The sequence below is a fragment of the Notamacropus eugenii genome, chromosome 5 (assembly GCF_028372415.1).
Source record: "Notamacropus eugenii isolate mMacEug1 chromosome 5, mMacEug1.pri_v2, whole genome shotgun sequence".
In the NCBI taxonomy this organism is placed as follows: Eukaryota; Metazoa; Chordata; class Mammalia; order Diprotodontia; family Macropodidae; genus Notamacropus; species Notamacropus eugenii.
The window spans coordinates 74,996,291-75,019,904 of record NC_092876.1 but is presented as its reverse complement, the minus strand read 5'-3'; the positions used below and the strand labels follow the sequence as shown (position 1 = coordinate 75,019,904).

The following is a 23,614-nucleotide window of genomic DNA, read 5'->3' as shown; positions in this document are numbered from 1 at the left end:
GAGGAGGAAGGAGGGGCTCAAGAAGAAAAGTAATACCAGTGAGAAATTAAGTCTCAAGAAAAAAATAAAAAACAAAAAAAACGGGGGTGGAGGCAAGAAGGCAGAGTAGAAAGATGCACATACTCTAGCTCTTCCCCCATACTCTAGCTCTTCCCCCACAGCCCATAAAATACTGGTAAAAAATGACTCTCAATTAATTTTACAGCAGCACGAGTCATAGAATGACAGAGTAAAAGAGATTTCCAGCCCAAGGTAACCTGGAAGGCTAAAAGGAAAGGTCTATCGCACAGGGGACCAGTGTGGCACCGGGAGGAACAGGACCAGAACCAGAATAGCCCTTGGGGGCAGAATTCCCAGCAGCAGTAGTGGAGGTCTCAGATCCCTCAACCTACAAATGTCAAAGGCAGCTTCAAAGGTCAGTGAGAAAGCTCTCTCACCTCAGTGACAAGGGAGCAGGGTCCTCCCCTAGCCCTGGTCCCAGGCAGCGGCACAGTTAGGGCAGCAGCAGCAGCATCCATTTGCGGAACCCTCAGCCTGAAGCTCCTGGAGGAATTGAGTAGCTGATCTGAATCTCAGCTGGGAACCTGCCCGGGAGTGAGGAGAAGTGCAGAGCTGGAGATGGTTGTGGAGAGGGAGTTCTACTACTCGCAGATTCTGGGTAGAGAAGGTTTTGGTTGCTCCCAGAGCAGTGTGTAGGCCAGGAGAGGAGTAAACTCCTCTCCCTTGATTGTGCCACCTTGGAGGAACTGAGAACTTACAGGTCCCCAGATATACCCTCCTCTTGACAAAGGACTCAAAAGTCAAGTAGATGGCTGGCAAAATGTCCAAAAAAAGGGGAAAAAATAAGACTATAGAAGGTTACTTTCTTGGTAAACAGGTATTTTCTTCCATCCTTTCAGACGAAGAAGAACAAAGCATACTGTCAGAGGAAGTCAAGACTTCTGCATCCAATACCTCCAAAATAAATATGCAATGGTCTCAGGCCATGGAACAGCTTGAAACGTGAGTCAACAGCTTGGTAAAGGAGACCCAAAAAAATGCTGAAGAAAATAATACCTTTAAAAATAGGCTAATTCAATTGGCAAGAGGTCCAAAATGCCAATGAGGAGAAGAATGCTTTAAAAAGCAGAATTAGCCAAATGGAAAAGGAGGTTCAAAAGCTCACTGAAGAAAATAGTTCTTTAAAAATGAGAAAGGAGCAGATGGAAGCTAATGACTTTATGAGAAACCAAGAAATTACAAAACAAAAGCAAAAGAACAAAACAAATGGAAGATAATGTGAAATACCTCATTGGAAAAACAACAACAAAAAAACAACCCACAAACCTTTATAATCCTAAAGGGAGAGAAGAACTAAAAACTAAAGGGGTGCCTCTTAGACAACTGGAGAATAGCTGAACAAACTGTAGTTTAAGAATGTAACAGAATATTATTGTGTCACTAGAAGTGATGAAAGAGATGATTTCAGAGAATCATTCACCCTGAAAGCCCCCTCTCTCTGATTGGTGAGTTCTTCCCTGGAAATTCCATTTGATGAAGTGCTCAGCCAAGCAATTCTCACTTATCTTCTGGATCTACTCTGACTCTCCAAACTTTTCTACTTTGCATCTACATATGGCCACCCCCAATCTTTACAGTTCCCTTTTACATGATATTTTCCATCACTGGAATACCAGCTTCTGGAAAAGGACTGTCTTTCTTTTTGCTTGGATTTGCATTCCAAGAACATAGTGAACACTTAATAAACAAACGCTTATCTATCTTGATGAAGAGTAAAGTGAACAGAAGTAGGAGAAAAATTTATACAAGGACAACACTATAAAGAAAAACAACTTTGAAAGACTGAGGACACTGATCAAAGCTGTAATTGTCATCACCATCATCACCTAGAATTTACAATGGCACTCTAAGGTTTGCAAAGTTCTTTATAAATATTACCTCAACTGAATAACCATGTCTACCAAGAACCTGATGACACATTACCCTCCTCTTAACAGAGAAGCGAAGGACACAAGATGCAGAGATACATTTTTTCACTTGAATCTACTTGTTAGAAGTGGCACGCCCTTTACTTCTCTTGGCAAAGTGGAGGGTGACAGAAAGAAGAGGAATAGTGATGACAAAAAAAATAGGACATCATAACACTTTTTAAAAATGCACAAAAAAAATAACAGAAGCAATTTTAGAAGGAAGCACAGATAAGTAGAAAAGTTTTGAGTGAATGTGTAGAATTATATATTTTTTCAAATCTAGCAAGGTTATTAAATAGAGACTCAGTTTCATATAGAACCCTCTGTGTTCTACTGCATGAGTGGAACATTCTCTATTAGTGTTTAAATTCAGCGTAAAAACAAAAAATTTAAAAACAAAAGATAACGACAATCATTTTAAGGGGAAGATAGAAAGGCGAAATAGAAAAAGCAATCACTGTCTGCACATTGTAAGACTGCCAATGTCTAATTTAAAACAAGGGTCTCGAAGACCCCACCAGATCACTGGAGCAAAGGCTACTTTCATTGAGGCTCTATATAGCTTCCAAGTGCACATAAGAGAAAATTTATAAAGAGCATCATGACAAGCCAAAAGCTTTGACAGAAAAACCTGCAATGGTTACTGAATACCCAATCTAAATACCAATCAAAATGGATTTTAACTAGAGGCTCTAGTTCTGAACATATTAAACTGCAGAATTATAATGAGTAAAAGAAAAAGGGTCTGGGGGCTTAAATAGATGACCTCTAGGTCCTTTCTAGTTGTAAAGCTATAATGCTATGATCCTTCCCAAGAGCAAAGTTTTGGTTATAAATGTCATATGATTTCCATTACATGTGTGGTTACCCATTCTTTCATGGTTTTAAATACCTCAGAACAACCCACTCACCCCCATCCTCAAATATGCAGAACTATGAATAGCTAGGAATTGCTTCTGATATATAATTAACTAAACACAAGTTAGAAGATGAGAACTTACCAGAATTACAGGATACCTGCTGTGGGGGTGGATGTGTCTGATGTGCTAACGACTGATGCTGATGATTCGGATGATGTATGTGTTGATGTGGAGACGGATGCTGGGGGTGTGGAGACTGCAGCTGGCTGTGCTGTTGTGGGTGTGGTGCTGGATGCTGAGGACGTTGTGGATGCTGTGATAAACCATGCGGTCGATGGGGAGGATGTGGAGATGGTTGTGTGTGCATCTGGGGGTGAGACAAAGAAACTTGTGCCACGGAATTATTGGCAGTAGCACCAAGACCACTGCTGTGGCTGTTCGACAAGCTGCTTTGGCCACTGTGTTGGTGAGAGCTCACGGTATTGCTGGGAGAGTGCTGATAGGAACATGAAGTGTGGGGTGGCTGGGACGATTCAGAAGGGATGCTCATCAAACCTAAAAATAATAAAGAGAAAGAAATACTTTTGGTCACGTGTTTTGTAATTCACTGTGCCTCCCAGGTCAGCCCATGAGTTAAAATATACTCTTGGAGAGACATTTTTATTTTTTTTTTAATTTATGTATTTTTTCCAATTACCTGGTAAAAACAATTTTTTTTTTAACATTTGTCTTTATAAAAATTTTTAAGTTCCAAATTTTCTCCCCCCTCCTTGAGAGGAGAGACACTTTTCAAATGAGGAATAATACCTACAGAATATTCTGACATGTCCTGGGAGGCAATCAGCTATCATGTTGCAATAATCTCTTTTTTCTGGGGGGGAGAGTGAGGAGATTTAGAGTTGAGGGTCATCAGGGTTAAGGGACTTGCCCAGGATCACACAGTTAAATGTCTGAGACCATGTTTGAATTCAGGTCCTCCTGACTCCAGAGCTGGTATTTTATCCACTGTGCTACCTAGCTGCCCCTTGAATTAATTTTGACACATCGAGGACCAAGCAATGATATTAGTCTGTATTTATTTATTCAAAATATGCATTCTATCTTCCCAACTTCTTATTTTCTTCTCTCTTTGCAAAAAAGTATGTTCTTGGCTTTTTTCACTTTATTATCTACAGTCAGTTTCCCTGACTTAGACTTAGTGGTGGTCAATGGTGATGCAGGCAGAGCTCTGAACTGAATACTACCAGATTCTTATGGCTGTACCTTTGCTATACGGCTGTATCTCAATTTCTCTCTCTCTCTCACATTCACATTCACACACACACACACACACACACACACACACACACACACACACACACACACACACACACACACACACACACACACACACACACACACACACACACACACGATGTACTTCCAATGTCCCAATACTTTCTGTTCCTTAACTACAGACAAACAACAACTTTGATGAGTGGGAAAAGGTACCAAATATCCTGTGAAAAAATTTCTTAAAATGCAAAAAACTCACCTTGTTGGCTAAGTGACTGCTCAAAAACTGACTTATAAAGGCTTCGAAATGAGGCACTAAGATCTTCAAAATTATATTCTGAGAAAAGTAGCTGTTTGTCTCGTTCTGGGATGCTGTACTGTGGTTGCTGCTGAGGAGTTAGTGACTGAGAGACTGGTTCTGGATGGTTTGTCACCTAATGTTGAAAGAAAATACTACTGATTCTAGGCTCCACATTTGAGTTTACTTATTTAAAAAAAAACAAACAAACTACAAACAGTGGTTCACATGCTAAGAGAATGTAATCCAAACTGGGGGTGGGGGGGGGGGGTGGGGGGGAGGAGAGAAACACTCTTCCTAAGTTGGCTGTCATATGATGTCCTTATCATTGGAACTATCCTGTTTATTTCTGGCTTAGGTGCCAAAGATGAGGCACAAGCTGGATGTCACTAATTACCGCTAACCCCAGAATCAGCACATGTTCAATAACAAGTACCTCCCACTCCCACATGCCAAAAAGCATTAGAACCCCGATACATTGCTTTTTAAACATGACTGGGTCCTCTCCTATTAATTAAAGCAGCCAACTATACCAAAGTCCTTTCACCTACTCAATAATGGCACTGTCTCTTATTTTTTTCACTGTTCTTACCCTACCTTTGCTAAAATTAAGAAACGTTTTGTATGAGGTAGGATTTGCAGTGTCAGATTTTTACCTTAAAATCTAATTTATGGCTTCATTCAAATACAATTGCCCAAGCACTTACAGGATACATGGTACTACACTACAGGGAGGGTGAAAACTACAAAATACTGCTTCTTGGTGAGCAGGAATGAAAACTGTCACATTACTGGACAATTTGAAAATTTGGTGACTTCTATTTCTAGTGCGACTATCACCTTAAATCACAACGAACCTTTATTTGCCTCCCTCTCAATTTCCGGGAGATAGGAGGAAATACTAAGGAGAAAACAAGAAAAAGGAGGGAGTAAAAACAAGGTAACTAGGTATAGACTCAAAGAGAAATCAAAGGAAAATGGAAGTGATTAATGCCTTGAATTCTTAACATTTAAAATAATGATCCTTTATCACAATGCAATAAAGAATATTAACTAGCTTTCAAAAAAAATTACCTATTTTTAAAGAGTCTGAATTAAGAAATGCAAACTGTCAGATGCTTAAATGAAGTTTAACATTACAGAGTATCAAAAATCAATTGAAAAAATATTTTAGGTTAAAAATTACAATTCTGATTTATTGCAAGGTCCATTACTTTTAAAGTTGCTGATACTGAAACTAAGAACCAGAAGTTCAGCCAGGACTTGAAAATGATCTATATTCAAGGCACTGTGTTCTGAGTTACTTGAACACAACCACTTTAAAAATCAAAACCTTCTCAGTATGCATTTGGGATCCCCATCTAGGTAGAAAGTAGTTTTCCAGAGCCTTTTTATAACTTGTTAATTGTATATCTCTCTGTTTAAAGTTGCCCCTCTTCACATTTAGTCTGTACCTTCCACTGAATTTAGTTCTAAAGTCTAATTGTGAATTAAAATATAAGGAGCATCTCAGTAAGCTTACTGGTGTATAGCTGTGTACATTTCCAACGCTGTTCAAATTAACAGATGCCAAACTCTGGTCTGAGAGACTGTTGTTAAGGCTGCTGCGTGGACTGTCACTGCCATCCTGATCAGGATTATATAATGTTACCTATAATGCAAAAAACAAATATTTGGACAAAGATCAGATAAAATTGCATTACTACTTTATATATACCAAAGCACTCTTAAGACAGAGCATCTAATGCACAATTACCAAAATCAATGTAATTATTTAATAAGGCTAGCTTTCAAAAATAGGTCTGGGTTACAAAGAATTTGTTTTTATACAAATGCATGTTTGCAGTTCACTCTGCTAAAGAACAGGTTTTGGCTCTGACCTAACAACAGGCACCAGAGGAGCAGCCAAAGTTAAACTAGACAACGATAATCTAAGAAAGGATTCTACTATTAACTCCCTCTCTTGAAGCACTGCATACTACTATTGAAGAAGAAAGAGCACCAGGCGTGGAGTCAGGAAGACCTGAGTTCAAATTTGGCCCCACCACATTTATTATCTGTGTAACTCTGGGCAAGTCACTTAACCCTGTTTGCCTCAGTTTCTTCATCTAAAAAACAAGCTGGAAAAGGACATGGCAAATCACTCAAGTACCTTTGCCAAGGAAACCACTAATGAGGTCACAAAAAGTTGGATACAAATGAATAACAACCCAACAATAACAACTTTCCAAGATAGCCCAACAAAGCAAGGCAGACCATATATCACCAAGAAAAAACCTCAAATAAGCTTTCCTATTAAGCCCTTTCCCTAATTCTAAGTCTTCTACCTATAATTTCACACTTGCCAATCAACTTCTCAAAGACCTTAAAAAAGTTTTCCAGTTTTTCCCCAATAAACGACAGCAATGTCCTGACTAAGGTACAAGGTTTATTAGATGAGTTAGTCAACATTTACTGAGCATCTACTGGCATTCCTGTTGGCATGCAGAGAGGAACAGGATACCTAATTCTGGGAACCAAGTGCAATTTGTTGGGAAAATATGATCTTGATTCTCCAGTAATACACTGGCATTCTGGTTTACACATCAAGTTTCTCTGAGTAGCTTAGGAATCGTTGGTCAGCCAGGGGAAAATCATACTTGACCCCAGGGCTTCTGGAACAGTCCAGCTGACTGTCTATGCTCTGGAGTACAGATAATTTTTCAAGATAAACTGAAGACTGAAAAATATCTCAACAGACTGGAATGACAGGCTAAAACTTAGTAAGAATAAAAGATAAAACATTAGGAATAAATGAAAAGTCTACTTTGGTTCAAGATATCAACTACATGAACCCAGTAAGTGACAGACTATTTTAACAGCAGTTCTAGTGAAAAAGGCTTATGATTCGAAGTAACAACTCGGGGATTCAGCAGTGTGAAGGTAATGCCAAAAAAGTTACCATAACCCAAAGTTGTGCTAAGAGGATACATAGTAAGAGAAGGATACAGAGGATCCAGACTAGAACTACTAGTCCTTTTATCCTGTCTGTTAGCACTTGTCAGATCACATTGAAAAAGTGAGTCCCAGAGAAGCTAGGTGGAACTGTGGTTAGAGTACCAACCCTGGAGTCAGGAGGACACAAGTTCAAATCTGGCCTCTGACATTTATTAACTGTGTGACCCTAGTCAAGTCACTTAACCAACTGCCTAAAAACAACAAAAAAACCCCGAAACTGAATCAGTGAAAGGACTTAAAATGATGCCATATAAGGAATGGTTGATGGTAAAAGGAGATATTTAGATACAGAAAAGGAGGGAGCTGATCACCATAGATATTTGAAAGGCAGTCTTCTTTAAATGAACTAAATTTATTCTGTGTCGCTAATAGGGACAGAATTAAGATGAAGGAATAGATATTATAGCAAGATAAATTTTAGCTTACAAATTCTAACAGAGCTGTCTTGAAATGGAATACACTACCTTAATAAAAGAGAGAATTCCCTATTACTGGTATCATTCAAACAGAAGATGAAAAGGTGATAGGTTAAACTAAATGATCTGTAAGTCTCCTTTCAATTCCAAAGATTACATGATTTACTTCAAAATTATATGAAATGGGTTAAAAAAAAGAAACCCAGAAAAGTAGATCAATGAACTAAATCAAGAAGCAACAAGAAATCAAATTCAATAGTCCAGTGTTCAGTACACTCAACAACATACCCTACTTAGGAAAAGACCATCTATTTAAAAAGAATTGTTGGAAAAACTAGAAAATTTGGAAAAAAAGCAAGTTTTAACCAACATTTTACACCATATACCACAAGTTCCAAAGAGATCATACATAACCTGAACATTAAAAAAAACAACTTTTTTTTAAAAATGAGGAATACATAAAGAGATACATTTTACAACCATGGTTAGGAGAAAAAAAAACTTAACCAAATAAGGGATAGAGACCACAAAGAGAAAATAAACAATCCTGACTTCTTAAAATTTTTGCATTACCAAAACCAATACATCTAGGATAAAGAAAATAAGCAACTGAGGAAAAAATTATCACTGTTTATCTTTTACCAAAATCACATTCCTAGCCAAGATATATAGGTAATTAACAAAAAATATTTAAGAGTCATTCTCCAAAATTGTTCTCAAAAGAAGAATCACCAACTATTAGCAACTATATATGATCACTAATAATAAAAGAAATGAGAATTTTAAAAACTCAGGTTTTATTTCATAGCTAGTAAATTAGTGAAGATGATAAAAAAAACAAAGAATCACTGCTGATAAGGTTAAGGGGATATAAAGTACACTAACACACTAGTGGTGGGACTAAGAATTATTCCAACTACTCTGGAAAATAATTTGGAATTATGTGAGGGAATATCACTAAATTGTTGATACCTTTTGACCCAGAGATCATACCACTGGGCGTATGCTCCTCCAAAAGGTTAAGGAAAGGTTCCATAAAAATCAATATATTTATTGCATCTCTTTTTGGTAGCAAAAAAATTAGAAATAAAATGGGTGCTCCTAGATGGGAGAGCAGCTCAACAAAGTGAGGCACACAAATAAAATAGAATAGATTTTACTCCGTAACAAATGACAAATAGGAGGAATTTATATAAACATGGCTAGAAAACAGAAAAACATGAAAGGAGCAGAGCAGGTATCTGGAGTCAGATGACCTAGATTCAAATCCTGCCTCTGATGCTTATCATCTGTAACTAGGTAATGAGGAGAACATAAGAGAGATACATTTTATAACCATGGTAGAAGGCTATTATTAAGTATCTGCTCTCAGATAAGTCATTTAATCTCCTTGAGTCTCATTTTCCTCATCTATAAAATTAGGGGGTTGAACTTCCTGCCTTCTAAAGTCCCTTTCCAATTCTAGAGCTATAAAATTTATACGTGTGTATGTATATATATATGTAAAGATGAAACTCAACACACTGTAACGTAAGGAATGATCTTGGCCCAAGAAGAGGTGAGGAAATGTATCTATCCTCCTTTCATTATAGGAAGGTGAGGGTTCACCGGTAAAGAATGAAACTATCAGATGTAGTTGTTAGACTTTTTCTTTGTTACTGGGGGGCTGAAAAGAGAGGAAGAACATCTAGAAATGACCATAATGTTTTTTAAAAAGCATCAATACAACATTTTCAAAGGACTATAGAATTCAGTCACGTTATTCACTGTTATAAACCAAAAAAGTAACAATGACTAGAAGCCACAGCAAGTTAGAGGCAGGAAAACCCCATTGTGTTCTTCTTACTAAAATAAAGCCCCTTCCCCAAACTTAGTGGAGACTTTGGAGTGAAAATGTGAAAACCAAAGAATCACTAATAAGAAGAAATTTTTGATGTAGGAAAACAGTAGTTTATATGAAAATCATGAAAAGTTTAAGGAAAGTACTTCATGTTGGCAGATTTAAGTTCACCAGGACTGCCAATGCAGAACTGCATGACGAAGCGGAGGATGGCAAGGAGATAATGAAATTTTTTTCTTTAAAAAAGAAAGGATGGAGATCACCTACCTGACTGGAATAGTATCATACTCCAATCCTAACAAAATACCCACAAGAGATACTCTTGCATAGGATACCTAGGTCTTATATATACAGGTGAAGCCCTATTACCTCAGATTCCACTGAAGCTGGGAGTTCTTTTAAGAGCTAGAAGTTTCTAGTGTTGGTGCCTAAAAAAATACACAAGAAAGAAAACTACAAGGCAAAATTAGGATGTGAATAAAGAAAACTTTTGAAAGACAGCTGGTCTGGATTCTGTGCAGAGCAGAAATAGACTTGAAGTACAAAATGAAATATGTTTTCAGACATGATCAATGTTTTGATTTGTTCTGTGTGACTATACTTTCTTATTATGATAGAGCTTCTAATGGGACAGAATAGAGGAATGAGTTAATTGGTAATGATACAGATGCAAAAAAAAGTACATAAATAAAACATAGGAAAAAGAAGAAAACAAAGCAGCTCAAAACGGGATACAAACAGGAATTTATTACTATACTGTTAAATTTAAAATATATTTTTAAAAAATAAACTGTAACAGGTTACAGTTTCTTATCTGTTTTTGTTCTTTTCTAAGTAGAAATGTTTCTGTTTGTTGATGACTGTTCAGTTCCAATTTAAAAAAATTAAATGATAACTAAACACTTCTTGTAAGCACTAGGAGAAATTTTATGATCCAGAGTTTCTCTGAATAACTAAAATGCCATGACATAGCATGCAATTAATACATTACAAATATGTTATCTCAATTTTGCTAGCTATTCAATTCACCACAATTTTTCTATTATCCATCCATATCCCCTACTTATTTATGCTCTCTTTTCCAATATCTACAGTACACAGAACACTGGGCTAGTCACAATGCCACGCATGACATAATAAACAGAAGGGTCATTCCTGCCTTCAAGGATGATATATCCTTTAGAGTGGAACTAAGGGTGGAGAGGAAATAATGCTGGAAATATTACGGAATGCCATCACTGCTTCTCATTCCATTTGTGGAGATACTGGTGATCCTAAACAGGAACAGTGAGAAGACCAGTTTAATTGAATCACAGTGTATGGTAAAGAGAAGTAGGCATATTAAGGCTGAAAGGGTAAGTTTGTTCCAGGTTGTGAAGGAATTTACAATTCCTTTACAAACAGTGCAGTTTGTATTTGACATTAGAGTTTATAGGAAGACACTGGAGTTTACTGATGAGGGTAGTGAAACTGTCACATCTATGCTTTACAAAAAATCATTTTAGCAATCTAAAATTCATATAGAGAATCTATATGAAAAGTAGACTGAAAGACAAATTAGAATGTGACTGCAATTGTCTACGCGAGAGGTGATGAGAGCCTAAAACAAGAAGATGACCATGTGAACAGAAAGGAAGTAGATGAGAGAAATACTGTAGCAGTAGAGATGTTATGACTTGACAAAAGGCAGGATATACAAGGTGAGGCAGAGAGGATTTTGAGAAAGATCCCTAGCTGGCTTACCAAAGGTTGAGGGGAAGCTGGTAGGGAAGTGCTTCCACTTTACATAATATGTAGGCAACTTATTAAAAAAAGTCTGACATACAAAAGGAAGAGAAAGTTGGAATGGTAATCAAATAATGTGGAACAGCTAAAGGTGCAATAGTGTGGAAAAGTCTAAGGCTTTTTTATGCATTCAAGAAAGTTGAGAATATTTGCAGGAAATTTGCCAGAAGAAAAGAAAAGACTGAAGATGCATTAAAAAGGGATGACTACTGAAACAAGGTCCCAAAGGAGGTAAAGTAGAATGGGATAAAGGGCATCAATAATCTTAGGGAAGAGTACAGATAACTTTTCCTCTCACAGAAGAAAAGGAGAAAAGGCATGACAATGTTGAGATGTTTTGAGGAGGCAAAACAGTGAATTAGAAGGCATCATTTAAGTCTGAGAGGTAGGGGTATAGTTAGAAGCTTAAGAAAAGAAGAAACATTTTGGAATTGTCACCAGGTAGACAAAAAGAATAGAGTAGAATTACTGAATAACAGCAAAGGCACAAATGTACAGTCTCAAACCAAAAAAGGTCACAGAAAAAAATGAAACCCTTTGGGAGATGTTATGAGAGGGGATTACTATTTAGATATGTGTTTAACTAGATAACCTTCTGAGGTCCTTTCTAAATAATATTCTCAGTTTGAAGTCCACTAAAACAAATGGAATGCAATTTTATGGATTTTGAATAAAAATTGACAACTTTGTGCTTTGTCAACACACAAATCAGTTACAAGGCTTGATATTTTAAAATCAACATATCAAAGGATTAAAATAAATTCAGTTGTCAGTAGGAGTTTAGTTTATTGAGGTACAAACTAAAGTGGTAGTTACCTGACTACTTTCAAGACCATCAGAGGAATCAATAATCTGGTCTCTAATATCTTTGTTTTCTACCACAGGGAAACTTAAAGAAACAACAGCAAAACTTACATCTCTAATTTCCATTCTCACAAGGCCAAAAACTGATCCAAAGACTTTCCAAAAGTCTCTTCAAATCTGAGGGTTTCACTAATATTGTGAGTAGAGTCTTAATAGTTCAAGAGGAGGAGTTACGAAGTTTGCAGATAAGACCCTGATATTATATAATATCATATTAAATAAAATTATTTTGTCCCTGTTGATTTATATACTTCAATAGTGGTTTAGATATGAACAATGTTGCCATTTCTTTTTTTTTTTTTAAATATAGCCTTTAGTCAAGAGCATGATTTTGGCAATAATGACTGTGGCATTATTTTTAGGCAAAATTTAGATTTGATTACTATTAACAGGAGAGAAAGCAAGGAATTGTGGAAAGATTTCTAGATTTGAGAAGAGCAAAGATGGGTTCAAATATTGGCCCTGCCACTTTCCAGCTACATATATATGATTTTGGGCAAGTCACTCTATTTCTTTGGGCCTCTCTATCACCCCACCTGTAAAATGTAGGTATTCACTGTACTATCTAATTCATAGGGTTGTTGCGAGGAACAAAATAAATAATGTAAAACTCTCTATAAACAGTAAAGTGTTATACAAACCTAAGTTGATATCATCATCATTTCTATATATAGCACCTTCCACTAGCATGGACCTATAAATATAAGTATAAAAGTATATCATCTTTGTTTGAGTGAATTTACTACTAGAGGCTAAGAGCTGTTCTCTGAGCCCTCAAACCAGCACATATTTCACATATTTACGCAACTCTACTGCTGCTGATAGTAACAGCCAGTGTATACAGAAAACACCATTTTTCTTTCACAAAAATCACAGATGTTTTAAATACACACAACTCAAATGGAGACTCTCTGATGTCTGGCAAAAACTGAACTGTACTAAAAAAACCGGGTTCTCAACTTCGTAACATTCACAAGGGTCTCTTTCAATATGAATTCTCTGAGTTTCCTAAGTGATGGCCTATTGCCAATGGCTGTCCTATTCTCAACCTCATTATGAGAAATATTAAATCAACCCAAACGCCACCTTCTGCATGAAGTCTTCCTTCCCCAAGTTACTCCACATCTGTTCTGCATGTGTTCAGGATATACCTAGCCATGTTCATATCCCCAATGGCTTTCCTTGATTACAAGGATTGTTTCTCTTGGTCTTTGTATCTCCAGTGCCTAGCAGAGTTCCTGGAACATAGCAAATGTATAACAATTGCTTGCTAATTAAGTGACTGAATGAATTAAGAACTTGCCCATTTTTTCCCCTGTCACAGTAGTGCCCATATTTAATTTGTGACCATAGCAACTGAAATGCCCACTGAGAATATAAGCCAGTACACCCTGGCTAAAGAGAGCTCTTCTACTGAGGCATGTAAAATTCAAATACCAGGCAAAGCGAAAAAGGCAGCACCTATTAATCTGTTCCAGATTTTAAACTAGGGCTTTGAGTCCAGGCAAAGGGATCCTGAACACAGGACACAAAGACACCTCCTGCATTTTAGAATATATCTAAGACTTGCACCGAAATTTCTGGCCTTGCACCACAACGAAAGTATAATAGGCCACTGGGTAGCCACTACTGGACACCCAGCATCATCACCATGTGGCTGTATGTGGCTGTGTGTGTCTGTGTCTGTGTGATGGGAATCTCTTCCACATACATGGGAAGAGATCAGTCCATTCTGAGATGCTGCTTAAAGTAGTAATAACAGCTATTTACATATTATGTTAAAGTTCACAAATCACTTTATTCATAACAAGCCTATGAGGCAAACAGATATTATCATCCACATTTAAGAGGTTAGAAAACTGAAGCTTGTGGACCAATGATTTGTCAATAGGTCAAAGAGCTAGTCAGTTGAGGAGCTGGAACTTGACCAAGATCTTCTAACTCCAAATTCAGCACTCTTTTTACAAAACCAGACCTTTAATATTTTTGTTACACAAAATATTACTTGAAATACATAGATAAATTTGTCTCACTTCTTTTTTTTGCCATAAAAAGATATGAGTGAAAAACTTATCATAAAAATATCAGTATCATGAAAATCTCTAGGTTATACCTTCCAAATAATTTACAAGTAAGGAAAAAAGACAAGAGGAAGAAGGTTTAAATGGGGACCAGTGACATTCGTAATTGTTAGCCAGGTATTTCTCCCTTCCCTCCCTTTACCCTTACTAAACAGTCTTCTTCTCCGTAGTACTCAAAGGGAAGCAAACGATAAGCCCACAAAAATATCAGTTATGGGATTATCTCCTCCCCAAAAGGAACCCTCAAGTCAAAAAAAAAAAAAACAAAACCAAATAGCAGAGAATAAATGATACCAAAATTCTCAATAAATCACTGAGAATCCTTTTCTATGAAGTCCACTTTGATCATTCAAGAATTTTATTTCATCGGTGAGGGGTACCTCCTCCACTAATAAAGACAACTTTTTCCACCAATTTCTCTTATAACTTAATAAGTCTTCAAGACTCTTGGCCAGAAATTCATCAATTTATGATCAACTTGAGCAACAAATTTCTCCACTATTAGCTGGGTGGACCTCAGTTGATAGGCATTCAACTAATCACTGAGATCATACTTAATTATGAATTTCTGTCTTGCAAGAACAAAATTGGTACTCTGCTGGCAAAATCTGCAAGAATCAGAGTCACTTCTACCTGATCATCGGGGCAGTTCTTCTATGGAGGAAGGAGTCCACAAACCAAACAATTCCTAATATTCCTATTGTAGTGCCAGGTTTAAGAGATACAAGTTTGTGCTATTATCAAATTCAGTCTTACAGAACATTTAAAAAGTATAATAAAGGGAAGCGAAATGAATTGTACAATATCTTGACATTAAAAAAAAAAAAAGAAAAAGAAATTACTTTGTTAGTCACAGTGTTGATTGCCAGAGTTGGAGAGGCACTTCCCGAAATAATACACTCCATTCCCAAAGAATCTGAATCTATGCTATATGGAGTTGAGGCCTAAAATGCAAGAACAAAACAAATAATTAGCAGCTTATAACCTGAAACAAAGTTAATACAATTTTAAAATATGTCACTAAGTCCTCCAGTTCCTTAATGCTGCTATACATTCTGCCTACCACTGGTAAGGAAGAGCTTAACTATCCACTGGAACCTAATTTGGTCTTTATAACCTTTTATCTTACTATAACCTAGTTCACTGAGGGTTATCTTCATATTTTTTAGCTTAGGGTAGCACCCATCCACTATCTATTAACTTGAAAATAGGTTATGGTATAACCTGATATTAAAAGCATATGATTTTTATGTACTTTACATATCTTGAGGGGGTATACATGTACACATACGTGTGTGTGTTTGTGGTTTTCCCCTGGGTCTCAAATAGTCACATTCTGGTTGTACTATAAAAGACATATCAGAAAAATTGGGCTTTTTATCACTTGGGGCAGCATTTACTCTGCTAAATTTGGTTCAATATGGCAAACATTTATTAAACAGCTTTATGATTGAATGGATTGAAGGCTGGATTGAATGCACTTATTATTGAAAACCTATTCTACACAAAGGTGCTACGGGGATGCAACTATTTTAAGATCAAAGGATTTCAAAACTGTAAAGAACCCTAGAGGTAACAGAGGTCAACCACTTCATTTTATAGAAGAGGAAACTCAAGACCAGAGAGATTAAGTAACTTGCCTTAAGGCCACACAGTTTCCAAGTGATAAGCTGAAAGTCAAACTTGGATATTTTAATTTCAAATCTTGTCCTCTTTAAGAACCAGATCAAAAGGAAAATAGGATAACTTATTTTTCATACTAACAAACATAAAGGAGAAGTAGAATTATACTAACATATAAAGGATTAAGAGGGCAGCTATGTGTTACAGTGGATAGAGCACTGGGCTTGGAATCAGGACTCATCTTCCTGAGTTCAAATCCAACCTTACTCTTATTACTTGTGTGACCCTGGAGAAGTCATTTAACCTGCCTGCCCCAGTTTTCTCATCTGTAAAGTGAACTGAAGAAGGAAATGGCAAACCACTCTAATATCTTTGCCAAGAAAACCCCAAATGGGGTCATAAAAAATTGGATGTGACTGAAACAAATGAGATGTATGAGTATGAGATGATTTTATTTTATGAAGCTTCATGTTGGCTCTTTTACAAAGGTGACAGAGTAGGTGAAATATAAATTAGGGTAATACAAGTTATCCAGCTTCCAAATACAGATGCCAGGTAGATTTTTTAGCTACCAAAGAAAGAAAAATAAAGAGGAAAAAGAAAAGCAGTATATTGATATAGGCCCCTTGTTTTTAATTCTGTGTTAAGGCTCAGATTAGATATATGGAACAAGAATCTGAAAGACCCTTCCCAAAAAAGGTCTAAAAAGAAAAAGAAAGCTAAGCCTATCTGGTGTATTGGATCATATATACAAACTATGCCATTCCACTAAAATCGTTCTTTCAGTTTCCCTCAGTGGCATGGAAGCAACCTGAGTTTTTTAAGATTTCACTAGGAGACTATCACCTCTGGCAATTTCTATCAAGGAATGAGAAAGAATGCCCTTAGAGGACTAGAGATATACCTATTATCTGAGTACCAGCCTTGCTATGTTTGCAGAGGGTGATCACCACAATATTATTCAATAGTGAAGTCACAGTAACTCATGAAATGCCATCGGCTAAGACAAGGAGGGCCTATGATCTGCATTGAAACAGGGAATACATATATCATACAAAACCATTAATCTTTTGGAACTGAAGTATTACAATTACAAAACAGAAACACTTCTGTAGCATAGGATAAAATATGAAGAAAATATAGGGTGCCATGTCATCTGGAATAACAATCAAGGTTTGATTGACCTTGGTACAAAAATGAACACAGCAACAGTTCTTCACATAGGGCTTTATGGTTTACCAAATGTTTTATATGTTACTTCTCATTTGAGTTTTACCATAGCTCCACGAGGAAGAGAGTACAAGTATGTCTAGCTTCATTAGAGACTGCTCCAAAGAAGCTGAAGAACTTGCTATAAATCAGGGTTAACTGTTGAAGCAGGAACTAAAATCCAGATTGTAAGATTTTAATACAATTATTTGTTTACTATACCAAGCTACCTATTACTGCTATAGATTATTTGTGATTCTATATACTTCTAATCACTGATCAAAAAAAGTTTTCCCATGTTTTCTATCAAATAAAAATTAATTTGGGCTAATGAAGCTTTAAGCTTTAGCTGGATTTCCTGTATTACTATGCATACAGTAGGCACTTAGTATTTCTTGAACTGATGAATTTCAGAATGATTAAATCCTTTGGTCATCATATAAGCAGACCAACTTTCAACATTATAAAGAATGAGAAGTTTCCTCATTACAGAGGAACAAGAAAGAGAGAGAAGGTCTGAGTAGGGTGGGATATTTTCCATAGGCAGAATATTGGGTGCTGGGGAAGAGAAGAAATCAGGGTAGGTAGGAAGGCTAACTATAAAGATAAAACTCTGCTTTGCTTTATAATTTTGTGTTAAGACTTTGATGACAATAAGGTGCTATGATAATCTCCTAAAATATACCTGAATTTTCCCTGATTCAGCCTAATTTTTCAATCTAGGCTAGCTTATTCCAGTTTATTCATGTAATTCATACCTAACTTAGGGGGAGAGGGAAATAAAAGAAAAATAGGATAAAACAAAATTATCTAGCCTCACATTCAAAGCTATCCATAATCTGGTTCCAACCTATTTTTCCAGACTTCTAATACTATTCCCCTCCATGTAGCTAATGTTCCATACCCATATAATTCCTCACGTATTCTCCAAACTGGTCTACTCATTATCCCTGAAATATATACTAATCACATTTCACGTGGATAGAGAGCACCAACGGTTCATTAAGCTCTTGGACTGTCCTTCCTTCCTGTCCCCTCTTCTTGCTAATCTTCAGCAGCTGAAACCCTATCAGAAGGTGATTTAATTCTACAAGGACCAGCTCAAATAACAGACACCTTTTCTAGACTTCTCCCTTCTCTGAACTCCATTACTATGTACTTGTGCATGCATATCTGTGCAGTAGTCATGTGCAAACGATAATGCTAACTCCTTCAAACTAGTGATCTTGTTCATCTTTGTAACTACTTCAGCAGTTAGTATACAGCCTTATACAGAGCAAGTGGTTCAAGAAATGTGTACTGAACCAAAGAATAAAGAGATCTTTGTACTTCCCCCTCCTTCTTAGATTACTGGTATCAATCACAAATTTCTTCACTTCCAAAGAATTCTAGACAGTGCCCTCCATTGAGGCTGAGGATTCAAAATACTTTTCCAAGTCATCACATATGCTTTTCTTTTATCAGGAATATTCCACTTTATAAACAACAATTGTCTATTGCCAATCAGTTCAAGATTATTTCCTTTTTGAAACTTTCTTAGAAAATTGTGGCTCTATTACATTAGACCTTTCTCCTCTCCTTAACAATGCCAACATATGTAAGTAACTCAGTTGATACAATCCAACAAGCATTTGTTAAACATCTGTTAAGTGGGAGACATGGCAAAATTGAGTGTATATTCATTGGGTTTTTGTTATTATAAGGAATCAATGAAATGGTGTAAAGTGTTTTGTTAATCTTAATGCACTACATAAATATGAGCAATCACTATTATTAGGCACTGGGAATACAAAAAAAAGAAAAAGAAAAACAAGAAGGAAGATATTGTTCTTGGCTTCAGGGTATTTCTATTCTGCTGAGGGGCTGGGAGAAGAGATATAATATGTCAATATTATATATTATATATATAATACACACACACACACACATATATATATATATAAGTAGAGCACTAACAACTAGGAGATGAAGAAGGGTTTCCCTATAAGACATGGTACAGAAGCTGAGCACAAAACGAAGCCTAGGTAGGATTATTTTCTTAAAACATGCTTCATTAAGTGCCTAAAATGCATCTGGTGTAATGAAAAGGAAGGGAAATAAAGGCAAGAGATGGATTAGGGATGTTGTGAATAGTAAGATGGACAATATGGCTAAAAAATCAAGCTAAGGAGTTTCTAATAAAGGGGCCAATGAAGTCACTCATAACCACTCGGTTGAATCATCTTGACCTGATACATAATTATGATTTCCAGTTGCATGTGCAGAAACTGAGATGGTGAATCTTATTTTCTATCAAGGTTTACTGGGCTCACAGGAAAAAAAAAACACCTCTACAATCCTCATTCACAAACTTAGGTAAAAGTACAGCTTAATTTAGTGACATTTTGCCCCTCTGAAGACAAATGGGAAAAATATCTAGTTTATATTTAAAATTAAGAATAAGGTACATAACTTTACTGGATAAATACAATTATTTTTAAAAATAATCCATATATTAATAATCAGTTAATGGAGAAAAAGATGGGGGAAGGTGGACGAGGGCGCATGGAAAAGAAGGGAGACTGGGAAGAAGGGAAAGATGGAGGGAAGAGGGCAGAAAAACAGATCTACATAAAAAATAGATATACAAAAAAATTTCAATCTCTAATTTAGAAGTTCTCAAACTGTTTGTACTCCATACACTCAATTAAACTTTTTGGAATATCCAGATATTCAATTAAAAATTATTAAGGACTTCCTCAGAGAGCTTTTATTTATGAGTTACACCTATCAATACTTACTATATTAGAAATTATACCATCTTAGTATTATGAAAGCAATTTTATCCTTGAGGGCCTCCTGAAAGCATCTCAGGGAATTCCAGGATTCTGCAGACCATACTTTGAGAATCACTGAACTAGTCCATTATTATCCCTTGTCTTGAGTTTGAGATGTCTACCTAACATCAAGTCTGAGATGTCCAAATGGTGATATAAGATTGAAGCTTAGGAGAGATTAGGGTTAGACACATCTATCTAAGAATTATCTGCATAGATATGATGCTTGAACCTATGGAAGTTGATGGAATCACTAAACCGTACAGACAGAATAATACAGAGGAGAAGAAAGATGAATATCCAATACAGTGCCTTTGGGAACAACCTTGATTGGTAGGTTTAACATGTAAGAAGACCCAAAAAATGAGACAGGCGACTATGAAACCAAGAGAGAACAGTGTCACAAAGACCTAGAAAAGAGCTTCCAGGAGGAGAGGGTGACCTGCAGTAGCAAAAGCTAAAGAGAGGTTAAGAAGGATAAGGATTGAGAAAAGGACATGATATCTGGTGATTAAAATATCATTGATAACTTTGGAAAGGGAGAGGGCAGTTTCTGTTGAAAGATAAGGCCATGAGCCAGACTACAGAGGATTTAGAAGGGACTGAAAGGAAAGGAAGTAGAGACCCCAAGTGTAAATGCCTTTCTCCAGAGGTTTAGCCAAGAAGCAGAAGAGAAATGCAAGATGACAGCTAGTAGAAATGATTCACCAGGGGTCAAGGGTCAAGACACTCAAAAAAGGAGAGTGTAGCTAGTACAGGGATGAATGTCTAGGAAAGAATTGAGGGACAGAGGCCATAGTAAGGACAAAGAAAAGGGTTAAAAGTTGTAAGCCACAGGAAAAAATGAAATGATAAAAAAAGTGGAATATGTGGGTACAGAGGCGTATAGCTTTGTGTATAGCTGAGGTGGAGTGGAGGTGTAGGTTATGAGAACTGAGCAGATTAAAGAAATTCAATTATTAAATGCTTGCTAATGTAGTTATGGGAGTATCACTGTATTTTGAAATTTCCTATATGGGGCAGGGATTTGGATTGGAAAGAAAGACTAGGAGCCAGGTAATTAACTCCTTCATTGAGAAAGGAAGGAGAAAACAGAGGGTGTCAACAGATAACAGCCTCCTGGATCTGAGCTGAATGATGAATTGGCATATCTTAAATCTAAAAGGAAGAAAGGATACTGAGTATTGCCGGTACAGGAAGAAACTGAAACTGGCAATGGGGAGCACGATGATCAGTGAATAAAGGAGCATAAGTGGAAGTACAACCACTATTGGAAAGAGTGCCAGGGATGCAGTATCACATGGAAGGAGTCAGGTCTCAGTGAATACCAGAAGATGGACAAAGAAAGGAAACACTTTAATATGAAAGAAAGTTTGTGAATTATGGAGCAGACATTCCAGAGAGCACAATGGAAGGGAGGGTGCAGATCTGGAATTGAGAGAGGGGGGAACTGAGTTGCAATTCTTACAACTGATCCTTTTATAGCCTGATCTCTGGTCCCTGCCCTCCACCACCCTCTCTCCTCACCTCCCCCCTCCCCCTGGCCATGTCATGGTCATCTGCCTCTTAATATGCTTCAATTTGTCAATGTTCTTCCTACAATGCAGTCTCTAATCTGATCAGACAATATTTAAACCAAAGCTACATGAAAATATCCAATAACCCCACATGCAGTTGAGAAATTCAGTTTGTTAGACGAGATATCAATGTCAGGGCTTTAAAGGAGCAGAAAGTAGGGGGAAAAATGGCAGTCAAGCCTTAAACTTACTCTACCATGTAAAGAGGCACAGGGAAAAGACAGGGTATTCTAAAGGTCCAGAGCAGAGTCTATGCGTAACTCCGCAGATGTGATAGGGAATCCCCATCTTAATATTATGAGAAATTCAGCACTAAAAATATGGAATTAACTCTCCCAAAATACAATGATTTGCAATTACAATCTTTCTGGCTGATATTAAGAGACTTTTCATCAGGGAGGAAGTTATTCCTTGGAAACAAAGAATTGTAAAATCATCTAATAAGGCAACTGGTTAAGGACTTTGTGCATCGCTGGTTATTGGTACTAACTGAGTATGTTTATCCTCCCCTACAATTACAATTAGCTCTAAGACAGAGATCAAATTAATTTTAAAAGCAAGAACCTTATTTTCTCTTTTCTTATCAGGATAAGATAAACCTCTATAAACAGTAAGCATATACTTAGTGCTACTAACAAAATGACTGGTATTGTTCATAGTGACAGTATTGATATCTAGTGGAACCATAACACAAAATAATTAATTTCCTTTGATGCTTTAAACTAGCCATTATAATTTTTCTCATTCAATCAAACAACAGATATTTTTTAAGCACCTAGTACGTACAAGGTACTATGGCAGGGTACCAATATATTACTCCAGTCGTCCATCAGTTTGGTTCTCATTCTCACTACCAGACAATCCCACATCCTTTGTCTTTGATAACATACTTCACAATCTTACACCAATCACACATCTTTTCCGTTGTCCCTCAAGATGTTTGTAATTTGACATCTTCTGAACTGGCTACATTCCAAGCTTCAAAGGCTTTTTCATCATCACTTAGATTAAAGATAGGCTTTTACAGTCTGCGATTATTGAAAGCACTCCACGATTTCTAAAATTTCTGCCCTAACTCTATCAAGTTATCAGCATGACTCATTACCTATCTGCAGTAAGATTTAACAAAAAACTGGTAGAACAACACATTTGGCCTCATATAATCTCAGTAACACCTGTTTTTCATAACTTTTCTTTCCAATGTACACAATCAATCTTCTCTCTTTGTATCACTATAGATTTCACTGAGGAGATTTCATGGTGTTTTGGGATCTGATGCAAGTAAAGTGTCACCTGCAAACAGGACTGCTTGGAGAAATTGGATATCCATAAGAATTCCTTACTTCTTTCAGACCTTTCACAGGACATTTTCCACAATACTGGGGAAAGTCACAAATCCGGTCACAGCAAAGAATACAAAAACCTCAGTCTGGTATTTAAATGACCAAATGTGGTTCTTGTCTACTTTTCTAGTTTTATTTCACCTTACTCTCCTTCACTCCTTCTCCAAAGTGGCCCCCATACTTCCGTGCCTGGGATGTACTCCATTATCACCTCCACCTCACAGGATTTGTGACTTCTTTCCAAAGACAGCACAGGTACCAACCTACAGAACATTCTTCCTGATTTCCCCATTTATTTGCATGTAATAACCCCCCTCCCCACACCATATATTTTGTGTTTACTTCTGTACATGTCACACACCCTACCAACCTCCCCCACAATAAGTAGAATGTTAAGTTCTTTGAAGGCAGGAAGGGTTCTGCTTTTATCTTTTTATCCAGCCTGCTGTGGGAAACAGTAGGCATTTAATGTTTGTTAAACCGAGTCACAATGAAACAGTAATCACAGCAAGATCTTAAACTTTATTCACTAAACAGTCTTCCAAATGTAAAGATGTGGTTCACTGCTGAAAATCATCCGGAAAAGTCTGTATATTCCTTTTTCTTATTTTTATTGAGGAGGTCTTTAATGCAGCATGTATAGACTCTTTTCATAAAATT

General features: G+C 36.7%; 1 protein-coding gene across 6 annotated transcripts in view; it reads right to left on the bottom strand.

Moving 5' to 3' along the window:
- The window catches only part of FOXJ3 (forkhead box J3), a 159,189-nt gene that overhangs the window by 21,388 nt on the left and 114,187 nt on the right, over positions 1-23,614 (bottom strand). For 4 of the 6 annotated variants that reach the window (XM_072609744.1, XM_072609745.1, XM_072609746.1 and 1 more), the window contains exons 6-9: positions 15,229-15,330; positions 5,926-6,054; positions 4,365-4,539; positions 2,972-3,385 (exon numbers count right to left, since the gene is read on the bottom strand). In XM_072609744.1, the coding sequence (XP_072465845.1) occupies positions 2,972-3,385; positions 4,365-4,539; positions 5,926-6,054; positions 15,229-15,330 (820 nt within the window). The remainder of the gene's footprint in view (positions 1-2,971; positions 3,386-4,364; positions 4,540-5,925; positions 6,055-15,228; positions 15,331-23,614) is intronic. The other 2 variants (XM_072609749.1, XM_072609748.1) reach the window with 1 other exon arrangement.